Source organism: Narcine bancroftii, chromosome 7, assembly GCF_036971445.1.
Source record: "Narcine bancroftii isolate sNarBan1 chromosome 7, sNarBan1.hap1, whole genome shotgun sequence".
Classification (NCBI taxonomy): domain Eukaryota; kingdom Metazoa; phylum Chordata; class Chondrichthyes; order Torpediniformes; family Narcinidae; genus Narcine; species Narcine bancroftii.
In genome coordinates this window covers 215,093,993-215,113,125 of record NC_091475.1, presented here as the reverse complement: position 1 = coordinate 215,113,125, position 19,133 = coordinate 215,093,993, and the positions used below count along the sequence as shown (strand labels likewise).

General features: G+C 50.8%; 2 protein-coding genes across 11 annotated transcripts in view; both read left to right on the top strand.

The window, feature by feature from the left end:
- Positions 1 to 1,880: 1,880 nt before the first annotated feature.
- On the top strand, positions 1,881 to 16,147 carry rrp8 (ribosomal RNA processing 8). 3 transcript variants are annotated; one of them, XM_069892298.1, is made up of 8 exons: positions 1,881 to 1,938; positions 4,291 to 4,397; positions 7,659 to 8,584; positions 9,419 to 9,548; positions 10,317 to 10,382; positions 12,493 to 12,599; positions 13,909 to 14,005; positions 14,813 to 16,147. In XM_069892298.1, exons 1-8 carry the CDS (start codon positions 1,902 to 1,904, stop codon positions 14,924 to 14,926), a joined length of 1,584 nt encoding a protein of 527 aa, XP_069748399.1. In that variant the 5' UTR covers positions 1,881 to 1,901; the 3' UTR covers positions 14,927 to 16,147. The 3 variants fall into 3 exon arrangements, with proteins under 3 accessions (XP_069748399.1, XP_069748401.1, XP_069748400.1); XM_069892299.1 differs by lacking the exon at positions 1,881 to 1,938 and adding an exon at positions 2,438 to 2,918; XM_069892300.1 differs by lacking the exon at positions 10,317 to 10,382.
- Positions 16,148 to 18,532: 2,385 nt separating this feature from the next.
- Positions 18,533 to 19,133, top strand: part of LOC138739705 (F-box/WD repeat-containing protein 7-like) — a 149,419-nt gene continuing 148,818 nt past the window's right edge. For 6 of the 8 annotated variants that reach the window (XR_011342374.1, XR_011342373.1, XR_011342372.1 and 3 more), the window contains exon 1: positions 18,533 to 18,887. Coding sequence is in view for 3 of the 8 variants with exons in the window: in XM_069892296.1 (XP_069748397.1) it covers positions 18,777 to 18,887 (111 nt within the window). In the remaining 5 variants the exon portion in view is untranslated. The remainder of the gene's footprint in view (positions 18,888 to 19,133) is intronic. The other 2 variants (XM_069892295.1, XM_069892294.1) reach the window with 1 other exon arrangement.

Below are 19,133 nucleotides of genomic sequence, written 5' to 3'. Positions count from 1 at the left end.
TTCTTCAGTCTTTATTCAGACACCCTTCTGTTTTTTGCTTACACCTTTGGGAAGGGATCAGGCCTGAAAGTTGGTGTTATATCTTCACCTCTGAGGGCTGCACGAACAGCTGAGTTCCTCCAGGACTTCTGTGTGTTTTTACTACTAGACCATTAATGAGTACAACACAGGAACAAGCTCTTTGGCCCATAGTTCTGTGCTGGACATGAACTTTTTTCTCTTCTCCCCTCCCAGGGATGAACCTAGTGGGAGGTGAACTCAGTATTACTGTGTGGTGGTACACCACCGGCCTACTGCAGGGGGCAACCTCTGTACCTGCAGGAGTGTAACAACACCTGGCCGGCTGTCAATCAGTCGGCCTGAATGGATCAAGCCCCATCGGTCGGGTGTCAATCACCCTCCGGGATATAAGCCTGTGTCGGCCTCACACTGAGTTGCTGCAGCCACAGCCAGCCTGTTGTTCAGTCTTTACCTTGAGTGTGTCTGATTCTGGCTAACAGTGCACCACATACTGTACTTGGCTGGTCGGGTGCATCCCCTGCACCTCTGCCCTGCCAGTTACCAGACCAGTCTTCTAGCTCATATGGGAATCCAAGAAGGAAAGGGTTCAAAGGGTCGCTATGTACAAGTCACCAGAAAACAGGCCCAAGGACGTCCCCAACATTGTCCTCATCCTGATGACCACTTTCCTGTGTGGCTGTGTGAGTGGCTGCATCAGGCTGTAGATGGAACCAAAGTCCAAGGGTATCAGGTGCTGCTATGTGCTGAGGTTCTCTCTGTCCCAGGATGGGGCTGGCCCCATTGTCGCACAATGTCCCAGTCGGCTGGACTTTGCCACACCATCTATGTTCGTGGAAAGGTTTTTCTAGACCATCACCTTTGACCACAAAGCCATCAGGCAGTGGTCAGCACTGATCTATCGGCTGTTCTTGGGGATGCACACAGAGTCAGACATTCAGAGCTGTTGGAAGACCATCAACTTGGGAAAAGACTCTGTCAGTGAAGGAACTCAATGCCGTTATCGAGTGCATCTATTGACTTTTTTATTCTCTCTGTATTGCAGTCTGTTTACATTTGTTTGTCTGTTTACATGTATGTTGTGCACAGTTTATTTTGCACTACCAGTAAGTGGTAATTCTGCCACACATGCAGGAAGAGGAATCTCAGGGTAGTATATGATGTCGTTACGTCCTCTGACAATAAATCTGAAATTTGAATCTGAGCGCTGCCAGCTGGCACATTCCAGGCTGCAGGAGGATGTGCTGAGGGACGCACTGAGGCTTGGTGCAGCCAAGGGGAAGGACCACACTCTATAGTAGTTCCCTCACTGGGCAGCGAGGGGCTGAGACTGAGGGAAAGCCCCTCAAAACACAGTGTGATGGGGGTGGGGGGGGGGGGGGAAGAGACGTTGAGGAAGCTGTGGAGTGGAGATTGACCAGGATGTTGCATGGTTTGGAAAACCAGTCTCATGGGGCAAGGTTGGCAGAGTTGGGAGTTTTCTCTCTGGGCTGTAGATGGATAAGAGGAGACGATTGAGGCGATGAGGTTCCGAGGGACAGATTCTGTTTCCCAGGGCAGCAGCGACAAATATCACAGGAAACACATCATTCTTGATCCCAAGGACAAGAAACTCCCGAACATCCTTATGAGACAGGAAGAGGCCATTGGGCCCATCGAGTGGCTGATCGCAAACAGACAATTCCAGGCGCCCCTTTGTGGCGCTGTTGCACCTCCAGTGCTGTGGAGGCGCTGTAGACGCACAGTCAGTTCTCCGGCTTTGTGCGACAACCAATGCTATTGGTGGCGCTGTGGGTCTCTGCTGCCGGATGTGATGCTGTTGTAGCACGGTGAGGCCTCCGGTGCGGAGAGGGGCGCTGTTGTTGCTCTGTGGCTTCCGGTCTATGCTGCTTCCGGTCCGCGCACGGCGAACGATGGCGGGTGAGGGAAGGATCGGCGGCGGGAAGGGGGAAGAACTGAGGGGGAGTGGGATGAAGACGGGGGTGAAGACTGGAGGAGACGGGAGGGGGTGGAGGAGACGGGGAGGGGGGTGAAGACTGAGGGGGAGGGGGTGAAGACTGGAGGAGACGGGGGAGGGTGGAGGAGACGGGGAGGGGGGTGAAGACGGAGGGAGGGGGATGGGGGTGAAGAGTGAGGGGGAGGGGGTGAAGACTGGAGGAGACGGGGGAGGGTGGAGGAGACGGGGAGGGGGGTGAAGACGGAGGGAGGGGGATGGGGGTGAAGACTGAGGGGGAGGGAGTGAAGACTGGGGGGGTGCGAGATGGGGCCTGGATGAGAGAGTGTGTCAGACTCCCCACCCCCCCCAGTGCTGAATGAACCTCAGTCTGGGTTCCCTGCCCCATTTCCTAGATTCCCTCGGGGAGATGCCAGGGAGGGGAGTGGGGACCGGGACAGGACGGAGGGGCCTGAGGCCTCTGTGAACAGCCCCAGGATGGCCCTGGTATCCAGGCTTCATGGCCGTGGCAGGTGGATGACCAGGTTGGGAAGGGTGAGACTACACACTGCCGAGGTCCATCGGTCTACGTGGCCAGTAGTGAAGGATGCGCGTTGGTAGTGTTTTTGGGTCTGAAGGAGCAGCTGGTCAATTCAAGCAAATGTGATGGTGGCCTTCAGTACAGAACGGATGGAATGGATCAAACACTGGTTTTCCTGCAATGACACAGGCTGCATCTGGATTACTGCGTGCAGTTCTGGCCATGAATGGGGAGGGATGAGTGAACGAGGGAGTCACAGAGACACCGGTCCTTACAAAAGGTGGAAGGGAAGATATGTCTGGTGGGGGCATTATGTTGCAGGCGTTAGAAATTACGGAGGAAAATGGGGAGGCTGATAAGGACAAGGGGAATCCTGGGAGTAGATTTGGGGCAGAGATGAGGAGGAACTGCTTTTCCTCGAGAGTGGTGAGTCTGGAATTCTCTGCCCAAGGAAACCGTAGGGGCTGTCTCATTAAACATATTTAAAACTGGGGGTTTTTGCATTGGAGGGAAATTGAGTGTTCTAGGGAGAAGGCAGGAGGTGAGTCACGACCAGTTCAGCTATCTGGCCCATCGAGTCTGCTCCACCATTCAATATGTTCATGTGAACAACAGTGGACCCAGCACTGATCTCTGCATCACCCCATTGGCGTGCAGCCTCTACTGGCACCTTCTTCTACCATCAAACTCATACCAGATGCTATGTGATTTCTCTTTCCACACCAGCCTACCGTGTGGGACTTTGCTAATGTCGGTGTCTTCCACACTTCCCTCTTCAATATTTTTGTCATCTCTAAAAAAAATAATAAAATTCCTGAGACCTGATTTCCCACACACCTTGACTCTCCCTAATCAGTCTGTGCCTTTCCAAATACAGATAGGGCTGTCTCTGAGAATTCTCTCCAGTAATGTACTAGTGATGAGTGTTAACATAGGTTGCCAGAGGGGCTCTGTGGTCAGTAAAAGATTACTTAAGTTGGTATTTGAGTGGGGGGATTATTGAGAAGCACTGGTCTAAGGATACTTTTGCTTAGACTCGACAGATTTTTCCTTCTTTATGCACCCTCCAGGGAGGGTGTGGATTGGAGGAAACTTTACTCCAGGGCATAAGACGAGAAGACACGCGTTCAGGGTAAGGCACGAGAAGGAATCATTCTGCCCCAAGGGTGGATAGAACCTGGAATCACTACAATGTGATCAGTCTTGTATCACCAAGGTGGAGGAGAGAAAGGAACGATTAAGGGAAATGGAATCGGTGCCTAATGGGCCCAATTGATTGCTTCTGTGCTCTGCGTTTGCTATGTATGAGGAAAGAGTGCATTGTCTTGCCTCACCATAGGATCCAGGACCAAATTAGACCATTCAGCGATCGAGTCTCCTCTGACCTACAAATCAGGCTGATGTAATTTTGCTGCCAACTCCATTCTCCTTCCTTCTCGTAACCTTTATACCCCTATTGATCAAAAGCCTATCACCCTTCACTTCAAATTCACGCAATTACTTGGACTCCACAGCCAACGGTGGCACCCAGAAGAGACATAGGAAAGGTTTCCGAACCAGAGGACACGGGGTCAATCACCTAGGACTGAGATGTGGAGAGATTTCTTCACTGAAAGGATAAATTCTGCCTGGGAAGATTGTGGAGACTCAGACATTATTTGCACACTTTGCAGAGAAGGGCCAATGTCTGGTCATGAAGGCAGTGGAAGGATGCAGTGTTGATGCTGGGTACAGTATTGGCCGTGAAGGGCTGATTGGCTGATCCCTGCCAATTGTGTGTTTTCTTTTCCTGTTCCAGGTGGAGGGATGTTTGAAGAGGAGGATTGGAATGATGACATTGAGGCTAAGGCTCTATCTGATGTGATCTTCCACAAGCCTGGCTCCTCGCACTGCAGCACGAAGCCGGTGAGTGGAGGAGAAACTGGGAGGTCTGGGGCAGTGAGAACGTTGGACTGTTGGTCTGTTGATGAGGGAAAGTCAATATCACGGTTGAAGGGACAGCAGGAGGCTTTCCCTCGGTAGCCAAGGCACAAATTGGAAGAGGGGATATACTTAAGTTGTGTTCAAGAAGGGATTGACCACAGCTGAAGACTCGGATGCAGATGATGTGCTGGCCTCGGAGATGAATGATAAACCAGTGTGGGACCCGTGCTGAGCAGGAGGAGCTAGCAAAAGTCAGTGGTTGGTTTGGGAGGTGAGGAGGACTTTCCATTGTGGACTCCCAAGTCCTTTTGCACCTCCGGATTTTTCGTTTTCTCCCCTTTTGTTCCTTCTACCAGTGATTATGAGCGTACACTTTCCAACATTGATTCATTTTCCTCGTCTTTGCCCAGTTTCCTAATCTATCTCGGTCTCCCTGTTTCCTCATCACCTCTCTCTGTATCATCTGCAAACTTGGCCACAAAGCCATTTATTCCACAATCCAAATCATTCATATACGAGGTAAAAAGAAGTGGCCCCAATTCCGATCTTTGCAGAACACCACTGGTAACCAGTAACAAACCAGAATAAGATCCCTTTATTCCCACGCTCTGCGTCCGGCCGACCAGCCAATGCTCTACCCACGCTAGTATCCTTCCAGTAAATCCACGGGCTATCATCTTGTGAAGCAGCCGCATGTGCAGCACATAGAAACATAGAAGATAGGAGCAGGAATAGGTCATTCGACCCTTCGAGCCTGCTCCGCCATTCAACGAGATCATGGCTGATCTTAAAGTTCAGTACCCCGTCCCCGCCTTCTCTCCGTAACCTTTTCTGGGCACCTCATCCAAATCCAAAGATACAACGATCGCTGCATCTCCATTGTCCAGCCTGCTTGTGGATTTCCCAACAACTGCAGAAAGTTTGTCAGGTAGGATTTTCCCTAAAGGAAAGTATGTGGGTTTTGACCTACCCCAGAGGTTCTCAACCTTTTTCTTCCCGGTCACATCCCACTTTAAGTATCCCCATGCCATCGGGGCTCTGTGATGATTGCTTAAGGTGGGATGTGACTGGGAAGAAAAAAGTTGAAAGTCATTGTTTTAATCGTCCCTCTGTTTGTTATGTGCACGGTTTCAGAACTCCAAAGGAAATGGGCCAAAGACAATTTTTCTCAAGCAAAATATTTCAGTAACAATTGGGTTTAGAGCAATGATTCTCAACCTTCCCTTCCCACTCACATCCCACCTTAAGCAATCCCTTACTCATCACAGGGCACCGATGGCAGAGGGAATACTTAAAGTGGGATGTGAGTTGAAAGAAAAAGGTTGAGAACCACTGGCCCTACCCTGTCATGCACCTCCAGGTAATCTCATCCTTGACAATTGGCTCCAACAATTCCCAAATACGGATGTTAGGCTAACAGATCAAAAATTCCCTTTCTGCTGCCCCCTTCCCCCCCCCACCAAACTAGTTTAAACCCTCCCCATCAGCTCTAGCAAATCTGCCCCGGTTTGTACAGGTCAGATCTTCCCCAGAAGAGATCCCAATGATCCACAAATCTGAACCCCTGCCCCCTGAACCAACTCTTCAACCACATAGTCAACAGCCACAACTTCCTGTTCCTACCCTCTGGCACGTGGCACAGGCAGCGATCCTGAGATCACCACCCCATAAGTCCTGCTTTTCAGCTTCCTATCTGCCTCTTCAGGACCTCATGTCTTTTCCTATTTATGTCATTGGTACAATGTGGACCACAACATCTAGCTTCTTTTCCTCCCACTTGAGAACGGTGTGGGAGTCAACAAACCATCCAGGATTCTTGATCTTGTTCACAGAACTTCTGATCCTCTCTATGTACTGGAGTAATAGGTGACCCCACCTACCCCATGTCTGGGGCTCTGAAAGCCTGGGTCCCCATCCGTCTGATCTCCCGATGCCCTGACTGCGGACTCACTACCTAGTTATTTACTGTGGTCAAAAGTACTACCTCCCCCCACCCCTAAATTTGGCCCGAAAAAAATCAACTATTACATTAGTGAATGCAGTTTTCCCCTAACTATTGAATCTCTGATCACTGCAGCCCCCCTCCCCCTTCCCTTCTGAGCTGAAGGTCCAAACTCTGTGTCAGAGACATGACTACCACAGGTAGTCCTCAGTAGATGAAACCCCCCACAGTATCCTAAAGTGTGACCACTATGGCTAGTGTTGAATGTCAAGCTGTAGTCAGTGAACAGCAGTTGGATCCAGGTGTCCCTGTGCTCCAGGTGATCTATAACAGGGTGGAGTGTGAGTGAGATGGCATTTGCTATTGACCTATTGTGACGAATTGAAAGGTGTCCAAGTCCTTCCTGAGACAGGAGTTGATTCACTCCATAACCAAGCACTTCATCATGGTCGACGTCAGTGCCCCTGGCTGCTGGTTGTTCAGGCAGGTCATCTTGCTCTTGGACTTACAAATGGATGTCGTAACATTCAGCTGCAATGTGTCTGTCCTCATCATTGACCTGACCGATGACTTGCACCTGAGATCCCTCTGCATCAATGCCCCTCAGGGGCCTGCCATCTGCTGCATTTCTTCCAACATTTGATCCCTCGCTGTGTCACCTCACACTTGTTTGGATGTGATTCCATCTGTCATTTCTCCCGAATATCTCCAAATGACTTGTATCCTCATTAACCCTCTGACAGTCTTCTTGCTCATCCACAGCTCCAAACAACTTTCTTTCATCTGCAAACTTGCAAGACAGACCACCTAGGTTTGTGACCAAATCATTTGTACATATTGCTAACAACAGAGGTCACAACTTTGACCGTGGAGAACAGCACTGATATCCAATTGGAATAGCACCCCTCCACCACTTATTGTCAAGCCCTTGTTGATCCATTCTATCATCCACCTTCTGGAGCAGGTTCCCAAGGTGATTGGAAGTCGTCAGTTTTGGTTCATTCCCATGTGTGTTAAGTGGGCTCCTGGCCTCACCCACACACGAGGGGTGGTTGGGAGTAACTAACCTGTACATCCTCGGGATGTACCCAGGGGAGATTGTGCCAATCCACTCAGGCGGTGCCGTGTTGTAATCAAACCCGGCTGTCGGGTTGTGAGGCACTACCTGCTTCCCCGATATCAGTGTCTGGCAGGAGGAGGTGAATAAGCTGTTCCTCTGTCCCTGTGTGACAGAGAGCCTGTAGATCTGTGTTGGGGGGAAGCGGCTGGCTGCCATACTAACAGCGTTCTGTCCTTCCCAGGGCACCCTCAGCAAGCGGAGGAAGCAGAAGCTCCTGCAAACGCTGCGGGCCCTCACAGCAGCGGGGACATCTGACAAGACCCTCCGGCAAACACAGCCTGACCTGGAGCACAGCACTGTGAGGAGAAGCCAGGGAAGGAAGAGGAGACACAGGGAGCAGGGCCAGGAGGAGGGTGTGGAGTCACAGTCAGCTCATGACTTGGAACTGGAGACTGAGTTTGGGCACATGATCAAGTCCCGGTCAGAGAAGGGGCAGAGGCAGGCGGCTGAAGGAAATGGGCTGGCCCATGGGCAGACGGCTGAAGGAAGGTTAATTCATCCCCAGCAGGTGCAGGCAGCAGGAAGACTCACCCGGAAACAGTGGAGGAACAGAAGGAAAAATCAGCGGCGGAACAGGAACAAGTTCCGGTTGGCGGAGACAAGGCCAGCCAGGGGGAGAGGGGCAGAGCTTTTGGTTGGGGAAGGGGGCAGTGCTACAGGGGGATACACTGCCCAAGAGCAGGCTGGCAATGGAGAGAAGGGTGACTCAGCAGAGACGGCAGCACTCGGCACCCCAACTGCCAAGGTGAACAGGCGGCTGAAGAGGAAAGTGTCGGTGCCTGGGGGTGAAGGGACGGGGCAGAGAGGCTGCGTAACCCACAATCAGCCAGTGCCTTGTACCATGGGGGCAGGTGCCACTGCAGTGGGGCTGGACGAGTCACTGCCAGACCGCTCGGCTGCTCTGAGAGCACGGATGCAGCAGCGGCTGACGTCAGCTCGTTTTCGGTACATCAACGAGCAGCTGTACACGTCAGACAGTGCAGCGGCCAGGATGCTGTTCACACAGGACGTCACTGCTTTCCAGCTGTATCACCAGGGCTTCACTGCACAGCTCAGCCAGTGGCCGGAGAACCCTGTGGACCGCATCATCGCCTACATCAGAAACAGGTGCGGGGGTAGGGAGAAGGGGGGGGGGGGGGGGGGAGAGGGAGATCCACAGTATTCCAATGGATAGACCAAAAGTGCTAAATGAAGCGACCTCCCAGTCTGCAACCAGTCTCTCTGATATAGAGGAGACTGCAACAGGAACATTGGAGATTCACAAGTGAAGTGTTGCATCACTTGGAAGGACTGTTTGGGACCCCAACAGGTGGTGAGCGAGGAGGTGTGGGTGCAAGTGGAGCATCTCCTGCAGTCCTTTTGTATGTAGGTAGGGCCAGGAGTTGAAGGTATTGACAGTTCAGTGAGGTACCATCAAACGGAAAGACTGGGTTTACCAAGACAGTGTAGTGTGTGACGCCCTTACCTTGGGAAAGGACTCTGACCCACAACCCAATCTTAGCTTCCCAATGTTTCATCAACCTCTCTCAGGCTCCTACAGAAAATACCCCAAATATGTTCAACCTCATAGCTAGGGAGTGGGAAAGAGTGGACAAGGACAGAAGGCTGTGCGGAGAAGATGGGGCCGCACCCCCTGCATCATGGAGGGTGGGGGCAGGTGTCAATGTGGCTGGCAAGAGTGGCAGCAGGACCTGGAGAGTGGGATAGGGATAAAAGCAAGAGTTGGCGTCCTACTGTGTCCTGGGCGGGTGGGGGGTTGTCTTTCCGGCCATGACCGGGTGCAGGGGGGGGCAATTATCCAGCTATGACCGGGGCAGGGGAGGGGAGCATCTGTCTGGCCGTGACCGGGGCGTCTGGGGATTACTTGTGGATAGGTGACGAGCCTCCACTGGTGGTGAGGAGGTCCCATTGTCTCTAACGGTTCCACCTTTGTTCCTACAGGCCCCGTTCGGCTATTGTGGCTGACTTTGGTTGCGGAGACTGTAAAGTTGCCCGGAGTGTGGCCAATATGGTTCACTCATTTGACTTGGTGGCTCTGAATGACCATGTGACTGTGTGTGACATGGCAAAGGTTAGTGTCCGTGTTGTAACGCCATACCAGCCTCGACAGTCCTCACTGCCTAGCTTGCCTCCCCCACCCGACATTTGTACCCCCCGCCTGAGGCCTGACCCCCCCCCTCCCTTCTCCTGTTTCCTGAATCCCTCCCCCCACATGCCACAGGCCCCTGGTGTCTAAGTCAGACCTGACCACCCACTCGCCATCATGTGTATACCCCAGCCCCCCTCACTCCCCATCGAACGGGTATGACCACCTCCTCTCTCTTGATGGGACCAACAGATCTGTGGTTGAAGATGTTTCTGAAATCTCTGTCTGAGCCTTAATACCCTGGGGCAGATCTCATTGAATGAAACCTGGGGATGGGAGGACTGGCAGCTCAATGTTCCAGGCTTCTGTTTCTTTAGACAAGATAGTTGGGGGGGAGATGAAAGGGGAAGGAGAAGCATTGCTCGTCAGGGAAAATATCACAGCTGTGCTCAGGCAGGACAAACCAGAGGGCTCGTCTACTGAGCCCTGGTCAGTCGACCAGGATGGGTGGAGCTGTGGAATGGGAAAGGTATGACCACACTTATGAGGCTGTATTATAGACCGCCCAAATGTCAGTGAGAATTGGAGGAGAAAATCTGTAGAGAGATGGCAGACACCCGCAGGAACATAAGTTTGTATTAGTAGGGGATTTTAACTTTCCACGTATTGGCTGGGACTCCCACACTGTGAAAGAGCTGGATGACTTGGAGTTTTTCAAATTTGTTCAGGAAAGTTTTCTAAATCTTTATAAAGGTTCCAACTCGAGAGAATGCAATACTGGATCTCCTATTAGGGAACAAGACAGAACAGGTGACAGAGGTATGTGTAAGGGAATATTTTGGGTCCAGTGATCATAATACCCTTAGTTTCAAGTTAATTATGGAAAAGGGTACGAAGTTACGAAAACAAGCAGTGAGGTCATGGAATCTGTATAGATTAAAGAGGAAGAAGTGTTTGCTGTCTTAAAGCAAATAAGGGTGGATAAATCCCCAGGGCCTGTCGAGATATTCCCTCAGACCTTGACGGAGGCTCATGAAGAAATTGCAGGGGCTCTGGCAGAAATATCTAAAAGGTTTTAGACGTACAGAACAGTAACAGGCCATTTTGGCCCAAAGGTCAGTGCCACCCAATTAACTTGCAGTCCCAGTACATTTCGAACGGTGGGAGGTAACTGGAGCCCCCGGGTCAAACCCATGCAGACACAGGGAGAATGTACAAATTCCTTATAGCTTGGGATGCAAACCCCAGTTCTGATCACAGGTGATGTAAAGGTGTTGTGCTAACCACCACCCTGACTATGCCCACCCTTTGCCATAGATGAGGTGTTGGAGGATTGGAGGGTAGCTCACTTATTTTAAAAAATGCTCCAAAAGTAACCCTGGAAATTATAGGCTAGTGATCTTGACATCAGAAGTAGGTAAATAATTGAAAGGTGTTCTAAGACGTTGGATATACAATTATTTGGATAGCCATGGACTGATTGGGATGGTAGGTCGTGTTTAACCAATCTTATAAAGGTTTTTGAGGAGGTTACCAGGAAAATTGACAAAGGAAAGGCTGAGGACATTGCCTACATGGACTTTAGTAAGGCCTTTGACAAGGTCCCACATGGGAGGTTAGTCAGGGAGGTCCAGATGCTCAGTATTTATGATGAAGTAGTTAATTGGATTCGACAATGGTTGGACGGGAGAAGCCAGAAAGTAGTGGTGGATGATTGCTTCTCAGACTGGAGGCCTGTGATTAGTGGTATGCCTCAGGAATTGGTGCTGGGACCATTATTGTTTGTCATCATTATCAATGATAACGTGGCAAATTGGATCAGCAAGTTTGCAGATGACACTAAGATTGTAGGTGTTGTGGACAGTGAATAAGGTTTTCAAAGCTTGCAGAGGGATCAGGACCAGCTGGAAAAATGGGCTGAAAAATGGCCGATGGAATTTAATGCAGACAAGTGTGAGGTGTTGCATTTTGGAAGAAAGGATGTACACGGTAAATGCTTGGGCATGGAGGAGTGCGGTAGTACAGAGGGATCTGGGAATTCAGATACATAATTCCCTGAAAGTGGCATCACAGGTTGATAGGGTCAGAAAGAGAGCTTTTGGCACATTGGTCTTGAAAATATTGACTATTGGTGTTGGGATGTTATGGGAAAGTTGTAGAAGACATTGGTGAGGCCAAATTTGGAGTATTGTGTACAGTTCTGGTCACCGAATTATAGGAAAGATATCAAGATAGAAAAAGTGCAGAGAAGATTTACTTGGATGTTGCCTGGACTTCAGGAACTGAGTTACAGGGAAAGGTTAAACAGGATAGGATTTTATTCCCTGGAACATAGAAGAATGAGGGGAGATTTGATGGAGGTATTTAAAATTCCGAGGGGGGATATAGATTCCAAGGGGGATATTAAATATAGATAGGGTTTTTCTACTGAAGGTAGGTGAGATACAAATCAGGGGACATGGGTTATAGGTGAAAGGGGAAAAGTTTAGAGGGAACTTCTTCACACAGAGAGTGGTGGGAGTGTGGAATGAGCTGCCATCTGAAGTGGTGAATGTAGGCTCAACTTTAACATTTGAGAAGAATTTGGACAGGTCCATGGATGGGAGGGGTATGGAGGGCTATGGACTGGGTGTAGGTCAGTGGGACTGGGCAAAAAAAAGGATCAGCACAGACTAGAAGGGCCAAAGGGGTCTATCTTATTGCTGGTCAGCATTTTCAATATGTGCAGATGTTCCAGGCTTTCACTGTGCACTTCTGTCCATCCCCTCCCTCCAGCTGGTGAATACTGTACAAAGTGTTCATTCAGGACATCAACCAGCTTGCCTGGCCCCCACACTCCTTTCATTGGCTCGCTGAGCCTTGCAGCTATGAACTCGTGCTGGGGAATGGGATTTGCTTGCTGAGGTTTAGCATTGTTGCTGCTCTCCAGGTTCCCCTCTCATCTGAGTCAGTGGACATCGTGGTGTTCTGCCTTTCTCTGATGGGCACCAACCTGCTGGATATTCTGCTGGAAGCCAACCGTGTACTCCGTGTTGGGTGAGAGGTGTTGCTGCTGTGTTCAAGGGTGGGGCTGGAGCAGCGGAGAAGGCGGGGAGATTCGATGCAAAATCATGATGGGTAAATGTAAGCAGGCTTTTCCACTGAGGTTGGGTGAAAGAAGAACGAGAGGACATGGGGTCAGGGTGAGGATGAAACGTTTAAGGGGAACCTTTTCACTCACTGGTGAGAATGTGGAATGAATGGCCAGCACTGGTGGTGGATGTGGGTTCGATTTCAATATTTAAAAATAATTTGGAGAACTGCCTGGATGAGAGGGGTATGGAGGATGATGGTCTGGGTGTTGGTCAGTGAATGGGAGGGGTATGGAGGGTGATGGTCTGTGTGTAGATCATTAGGTGGGAGGGGAATGGAAGGCGATGGTCTGGGTGTTGGTTAGTAGGTGGGAGGGGAATGGAAGGCATTGGTCCGGGTGTTGGTCAGTAGGTGGGAGGGGTATGGAGGGTGAGGGTCTGGGTGTAGATCAGTAGGTGGGAGGGGAATGGAAGGCGATGGTCTGGGTGTTGGTCAGTAGGTGGGAGGGGTATGGAGGGTCTGGGTGTAGATCAGTAGGTGGGAGGGGTTTGGTCTGGGACGGTGGGTGGGAGGGAGGGGAATGGAGAGCAATGGTCCAGGGATTGGTCAGTTGGTGGGAGGGTTATGGAGGGCGATGGTCCAGGGGTTGGTGATCAGTGGGTGGGAGGGTTATGGAAGGCGAGGGTCCAGGGGTTGGTCAGTGGGTGGGAGGATTATGGAAGGCGAGGGTCTGGCTGTACATCAGGGTATTTAATTTTTTAAAAATGTAGACATACAGCATGGTAGCAGGCTCTCCCAACCCATGGGTCCATGCTGCCCAATTACATCTAATTAACCTACACACACCCCCCCCCTCCCCCCCCCCCAGAACGTTTTGATTGGTGAAAGGAAACCGAAGCCCCCGGGGAAAACCTGTGCAGACACAGGGAGAAGGTACAAACTCCTTACAGACAGCGCGGGACTCGAATCCTGGTCCTGATCGCTGGTTCTGTAAAAGTGTTGCACTAATCGGTACACCATCTGTACTACCCAATGATATGAAGGGCGATGTTCTTTTGTTGGTCAGTGGATGGGAGGGGTATGGAGGGCTATAGTCTGGTTGTAGGTCAATGGGACTAGCATGAACTAGAGGGCCAAATGGCCTTTTCTGGGTCCTGTGGTTCTCTGGGGTTGGGCATGGGGAGACTGGTGAATGGAGCTGGCAGAACTCCCATGTGGCTGTGTGGGATGAGTTTGGTAATGACAGTGCCTGTTGTGTGTTGGTTTTTGTCAGGGGGATTCTGAAGATTGCTGAAGTGGCCAGCAGGTTTGGGGATGTTCGCCGCTTCGTCAGTGTGCTGGGATCCCTTGGTTTCAAACTGCTTTCCAAGGTAGGTCAGCAGTTTGTCAAACGGTCATCTGGTGAGTGGGCGATTGACAGGGAAGGTGGGGAGAACTGAAGGAAAACCTTGGATTCAGCGTCCAAAGTTGAGGCTCCTGGGCTGGAGGGAGAGACAGTGGTGCAGTCATGGGATTTCAGACCGAGGGAGGTGGTGTGTGAGGAATGTGGGGTGATCGAGAATGGGGAGGCGGTTGGATCAGGAAGGCCCAGAAATCATTGCATAGATCAGGATCTTTGGCTCACAACCTTGTGCTGACAATTTGTACCACATGCTCAATCCAACACATTCCATGATCTTCTCGTTTTCTTGCATCCCTGTGCCAAGATCAGAGTCCAATTGCACCAGCGTTCACCACCACTCCCAACAATGCATCCCACACACCATCCACTCTTCGTAAAAAAGACAAAAGGCTCTGACGTCGCCCTTAAACTTTCCTCCACTCTCCTTCAACAGATGTCCTCTGGTATTATCCGCTGGCACATGAGAAAAGGTGTTGGGAGCCCATCCTATCTATCCTTCTCATAACAGGGTAACCCCTGTGAACGGGACCGTGATGAGAATCCTGCTCCGTCTGAGGATTTGTATGTTCTCCCCGTGTCTGCATGGGTTTTCCCCAGGGTGGGGGGGGTGGGGGGCTCCGGTTTTTTTCCCATTGTTTGGAGTTGTCGGTTACATTTACACATCTGAGTCATCCGGTCTTGGCGGTACCATCTCCAGGGAGACCTCGGTGTGTGGGAGAGTCTCTGGGTTTGTGCAAACATGATGTGCTCAGACATAACCTCCTCTCCTCTGCAGGACACAGAAAATCGCTACTTTTACATGTTTGACTTTGAGAAGACTCAGGCACCCAAAGACAGAAATAAACTCCCTCAGCTGATGCTGAAGCCATGCCTGTACAAGAAACGTTGACCAGTGTGGCTGAGCCGAGCAACTGTCTGTCACCTTGAGCAGCAAGACTTGTGAAGTGGTTCTGAGCCCAGCAGTGAAGGCTGCCTGAAGCCCAGACTGTAGGGAAAGAAGTATCACCTGCCTTGTGATCTTTGTTCAGGCTTTGTTGTCTGATTGGAGAGCGTGGTCAGTCAGAGCATGGGACAGGGCAGGAAACTTTCACTTGGTGGGATGGGGCAGGAGCTCTGACCTGTGATCTCTCTCAGGGATACTTGTTCAGCAGTCACTGGTTAAAACAAAAAAAACAAATGCAGGAGAAACAAGTGGAAATTATTGGTGTTTGTACATAAATTCTGGAGAAACTCAGTAAGCCGCACAGCAATCTCTCTGTAGTAAAGTGGCGAACCACCTCATTTCTGGGTCCACTCCCGTGCTGACATGTCTGTCTGTGGCCTCATGGACTGTCAGACCCAGGAAATGGAGAGCAGCATCTAATATTCTGTCTGGCACTCTCCACCAGATGCTGTTAACATTGATCTCTCCGGTTTTGCTGACCCACTTCCCGTTCTCCCTCCCTTCCCCATCCCTCAGTCTCCTTTTCACCAACTCCACCCCCTTCCCTCTCCATTCACAGAGCCGTCCCCCCTCCCCCCCATCACCTACGCCATCACCCCCCCCCCCCACCCCGCCTCGTATTAAAGAAAACACATTTATCCCCAACCAACTTACTGGTTCCCGCTCGATCCACTGGCTGTCCTTCCTCACCACACATAGCAGCTACACTTTCACCAAGTGTTCCATCATCTGATCATCTCCCTGAACACTCTGGTTTCCATCCCCCTACTCATCTGGTTTAAACCCCCCCCCCCGAACAGCTTCATCAAACCTGCCTGTAAGCAGGAGAGTAAAACACAACAGACACATTTTTAAAATAATACCTCACCATGAACAATTTCAATAACAATATATACAAACGTTCATCATTAAAATATACAGTGACATTTTCCCCCCCCACCCTCCCCACTCTAATAACATCAAGCAAGAATAAAAGAAAGAAGAAAATTAAGTAAACAATAAAAGAACACAAAAGAAATAAAATTAAAAAAAAAGAAATCGTGTCGTCCAAAATTCCATATGTAAGTACTTTCGTACTTGTATCCTGTCACTAAGAGATGGAGTCTGAAATCAGCTGTTTCTAGTATGGTTCCCAAAGTTGTTCAATTAAAGTATCTTTGTCTTTTAGATTGTAGGTAATTTTTTTCTAATGGACCATTAACAGACACTGTGGTTGAAGTAAAAATGATGCCAGAGAAACTCAGCAGGTCAAACAGTGTTCTTTATAGAGCAAAGGAACCTGTTGTGTGGGAAGGGAAGAGAGCTGTGGGTTCAAACAATAGCGGGTCTGGAAATAGGCTGAACGGAGAAATACTCTTAATTGAAACAGATGTAGGGATCGCAACAGGGATAACACACAAGTACAGGAAGACCCCGGGTTACGACTGTCTGATTTATGGGCAACTCGTACTTACGAACTGACTGTTCCCCCAATTCGTGCTTGTGCATAATGTTCCCTCATGAATGCCCTGTCCGGATATGCGAGACATCACTGGAACAAGTGTTAACTTTTAATCAAGATCTTTTCTCTTTTTTTGCATAGAGGTAAAATATATAAATATTTGACTGACGTTAAAAATACTAAATAAGAACCGTATGAACCTGTTCTGACATTACCTATAAATTTGACTTGAAGACAGATGTAGGAACAGAACTCATTTGTAACTTGGGGACTGTCTGTATTCTCAATCACACCACACAGTGCAGCCATCGGACTTAATACGACCGATACCAGTAATTCTTTATACAGACTTATCAGAACCAAGGACTAAAATACACTGCCTGCCATTCCTTGTCTAACGTGGGCTCAGATGCTACCTACAACAGTACACCACAGCCCAGATCCCTATGCAGTGCACTCCTTACCAATGACTCCTCCAGTATTGTCCACTGCAGGGTTCATCTCAAGGCCAAAGAGCAAAAGAGGAAGAGCTACTATACAGTAAGCTGAAGGGTCTGGCCTGGGTAATTACTAGGTGAATTAAAGGGGACTTCCCATGGAAAACTTTCATTTTTGCACCCCACTCCTGCACTGATATATGCCTATGGCCTCGTACATGGCCAAACCAAGGTCACTGTAAATTGAAGGAGCAGCACCTAATATTCTGTCTGGGCCCTGTTCAACCGGACAGCATTAACGTCAACTCTGGTTTCTGCTGGCCCACTCCCCGATCCCTCTCCCTTCCCCATCCCTCTGTCTCCTCTAGCTCTCCACCCCCTTCATTCACAGAGCTGTCCCCCCCTCCCCCCTGTTTGCTGCTGTGCCCTCTCTCTGTTCTCCACCTCTTACCTCCTGCCTGTGGGACCATGCCCCTCCCCCTCACCATTTTGTTCGGGCACCTGCCAACATTTTGCTCTGATCTTGATGAAGGGCTCAAGCCTGAACCATCAGTTCTGTATCTTTACTGTATAAAGTAGGCTGTTGGACTTGCTGAACTTCTTCAGCATTGTGCCTCGACTGCCTGCAGGGATATTTGTTCCCAGTCCTGAGGAATCCTGCTTCATTTGGTTGTAAATACGAAAAGTCAGATGGGAGCCATGGTTGGGGGAGCGGATCCCGCACTGTCTGTAAGGAATGTGTACGTTCTCCCCGTGTTTTCCTCCAGGCTCTGGTTTCCTCCCACCATTTGAAATGTACCAGGGTTGTGGGTTAATTGAGTGTAAATTGGGCTCGTGGGCTGGATTGGCTTGATACCGTGCTGTGTGTCCACATTTAAAATTAAAGAAATGGTTTGACTTCCAATTATCAGCAGAAAGTTCCAGGTGGAGGTCAGCTTTCGAAGTACAGGTCGTTTGATGAGGTTGGAGAGTTTTATTATCAGCTGTAGCAGAGAACTTCGACGGGCCGAGTGGCTTTGGGACTACAAGCATCTAACGACAGGGGTCGCTGTTGGAGCGAGGACGCACTGCGCCTGCGCCGAGCGGCCACACCCCGTCGTTCACATGATGTGTCGTTCTGGCCTCGCCCATCGTTCGTGATCCAATGAAGAGGGTGGACATTCGATTGACAGGCGTTTTCACCAATGGACAGTTGTGATGCGGCAGTCTGTGGTGACGTCCCGGAGCCATATTTCACGCGACTTCGAGGAAGAAAGCCAATAAATCACGTGTTAGCGCTGCGCCAATCCGGAGCGCGGACCTCTGTCGTCATCCGTGGAAGGAGAAGCTGTAACGCGCGTCGAGCAGCGTCTGTGGAGCATGACCCGGAACAAGAAATCTCCACTTCCCCTCCCAGACGCTGCTCCACCCGCAGTTGTCTCCACTTTGGTTTCTGTGGTCGGCGGGCCGCGACTGCTGATTGACATTTCAATCATCCAATAAATGTGGGAGAGAGATCCGATTGATTTGCATCCTAGCCAATAGCCGGCAGGTTCATTAGCACGTAGGGCACTGATGGGTTTTGTACGTGTCGGTGAAGGCGGAAGATTTAGCCAATCATCATCAGCACCACGTCGATGGCCATTTACGTCACCCAATGACTGAGCCGTGTGTTATGATTGGCAGGGTCTTCAGTCAATGGGAGGGGGCGGATCGTGAGCGGGCGGGCGGTGACGAGCGGAAGTGGCGGGTTGTCCGTTTGTTTTTCTGCCGGTTTCTACCGCCGATTTTTCTGAGGAAACTTTTGGTTCTAAATCCCCGGGGAAGTCGGCGCGGTCCCCGCTCCCCAGTCCCCGCTTAGGACCCCGGCGCCGCCTCCTCGTACCCGCCAGACCTGGCCGAGTGACAGGCGCAAGGCCGAGGCCACGCGGCCTGCGCCATGGAGGCGCCCGAGAAGGTGGATGTGAATCAGGCGAGCGCCGAGGAGCTGTCCGCGGCCCTGTTCGGGGTCGGCAGGAAGCGGGCGAGGGCCATCGTGAGGCGGAGAGAGGTGAGGGGCGGCGGGGGGACGGGGCATGGTTGGGGGGTTGGGGTGGTCGTGGGAGGGTGGGGCAGGCCTGGGCGAGGTGGTCGGTGTGTGGGTCTGATCTGAGGGTAGAGGGTCCACCTGTGGGGGTTACTGGAGAGGATGCTGTGGGGGTAGGGTGTGGAGAACCAGGACCTGCCTGGCAGGGTGTTTGGGTGCAAGGTCTGGGGAGGGGGAGGGGAGGGGGTGGGGAGGGGAGGGGGTGGAGGG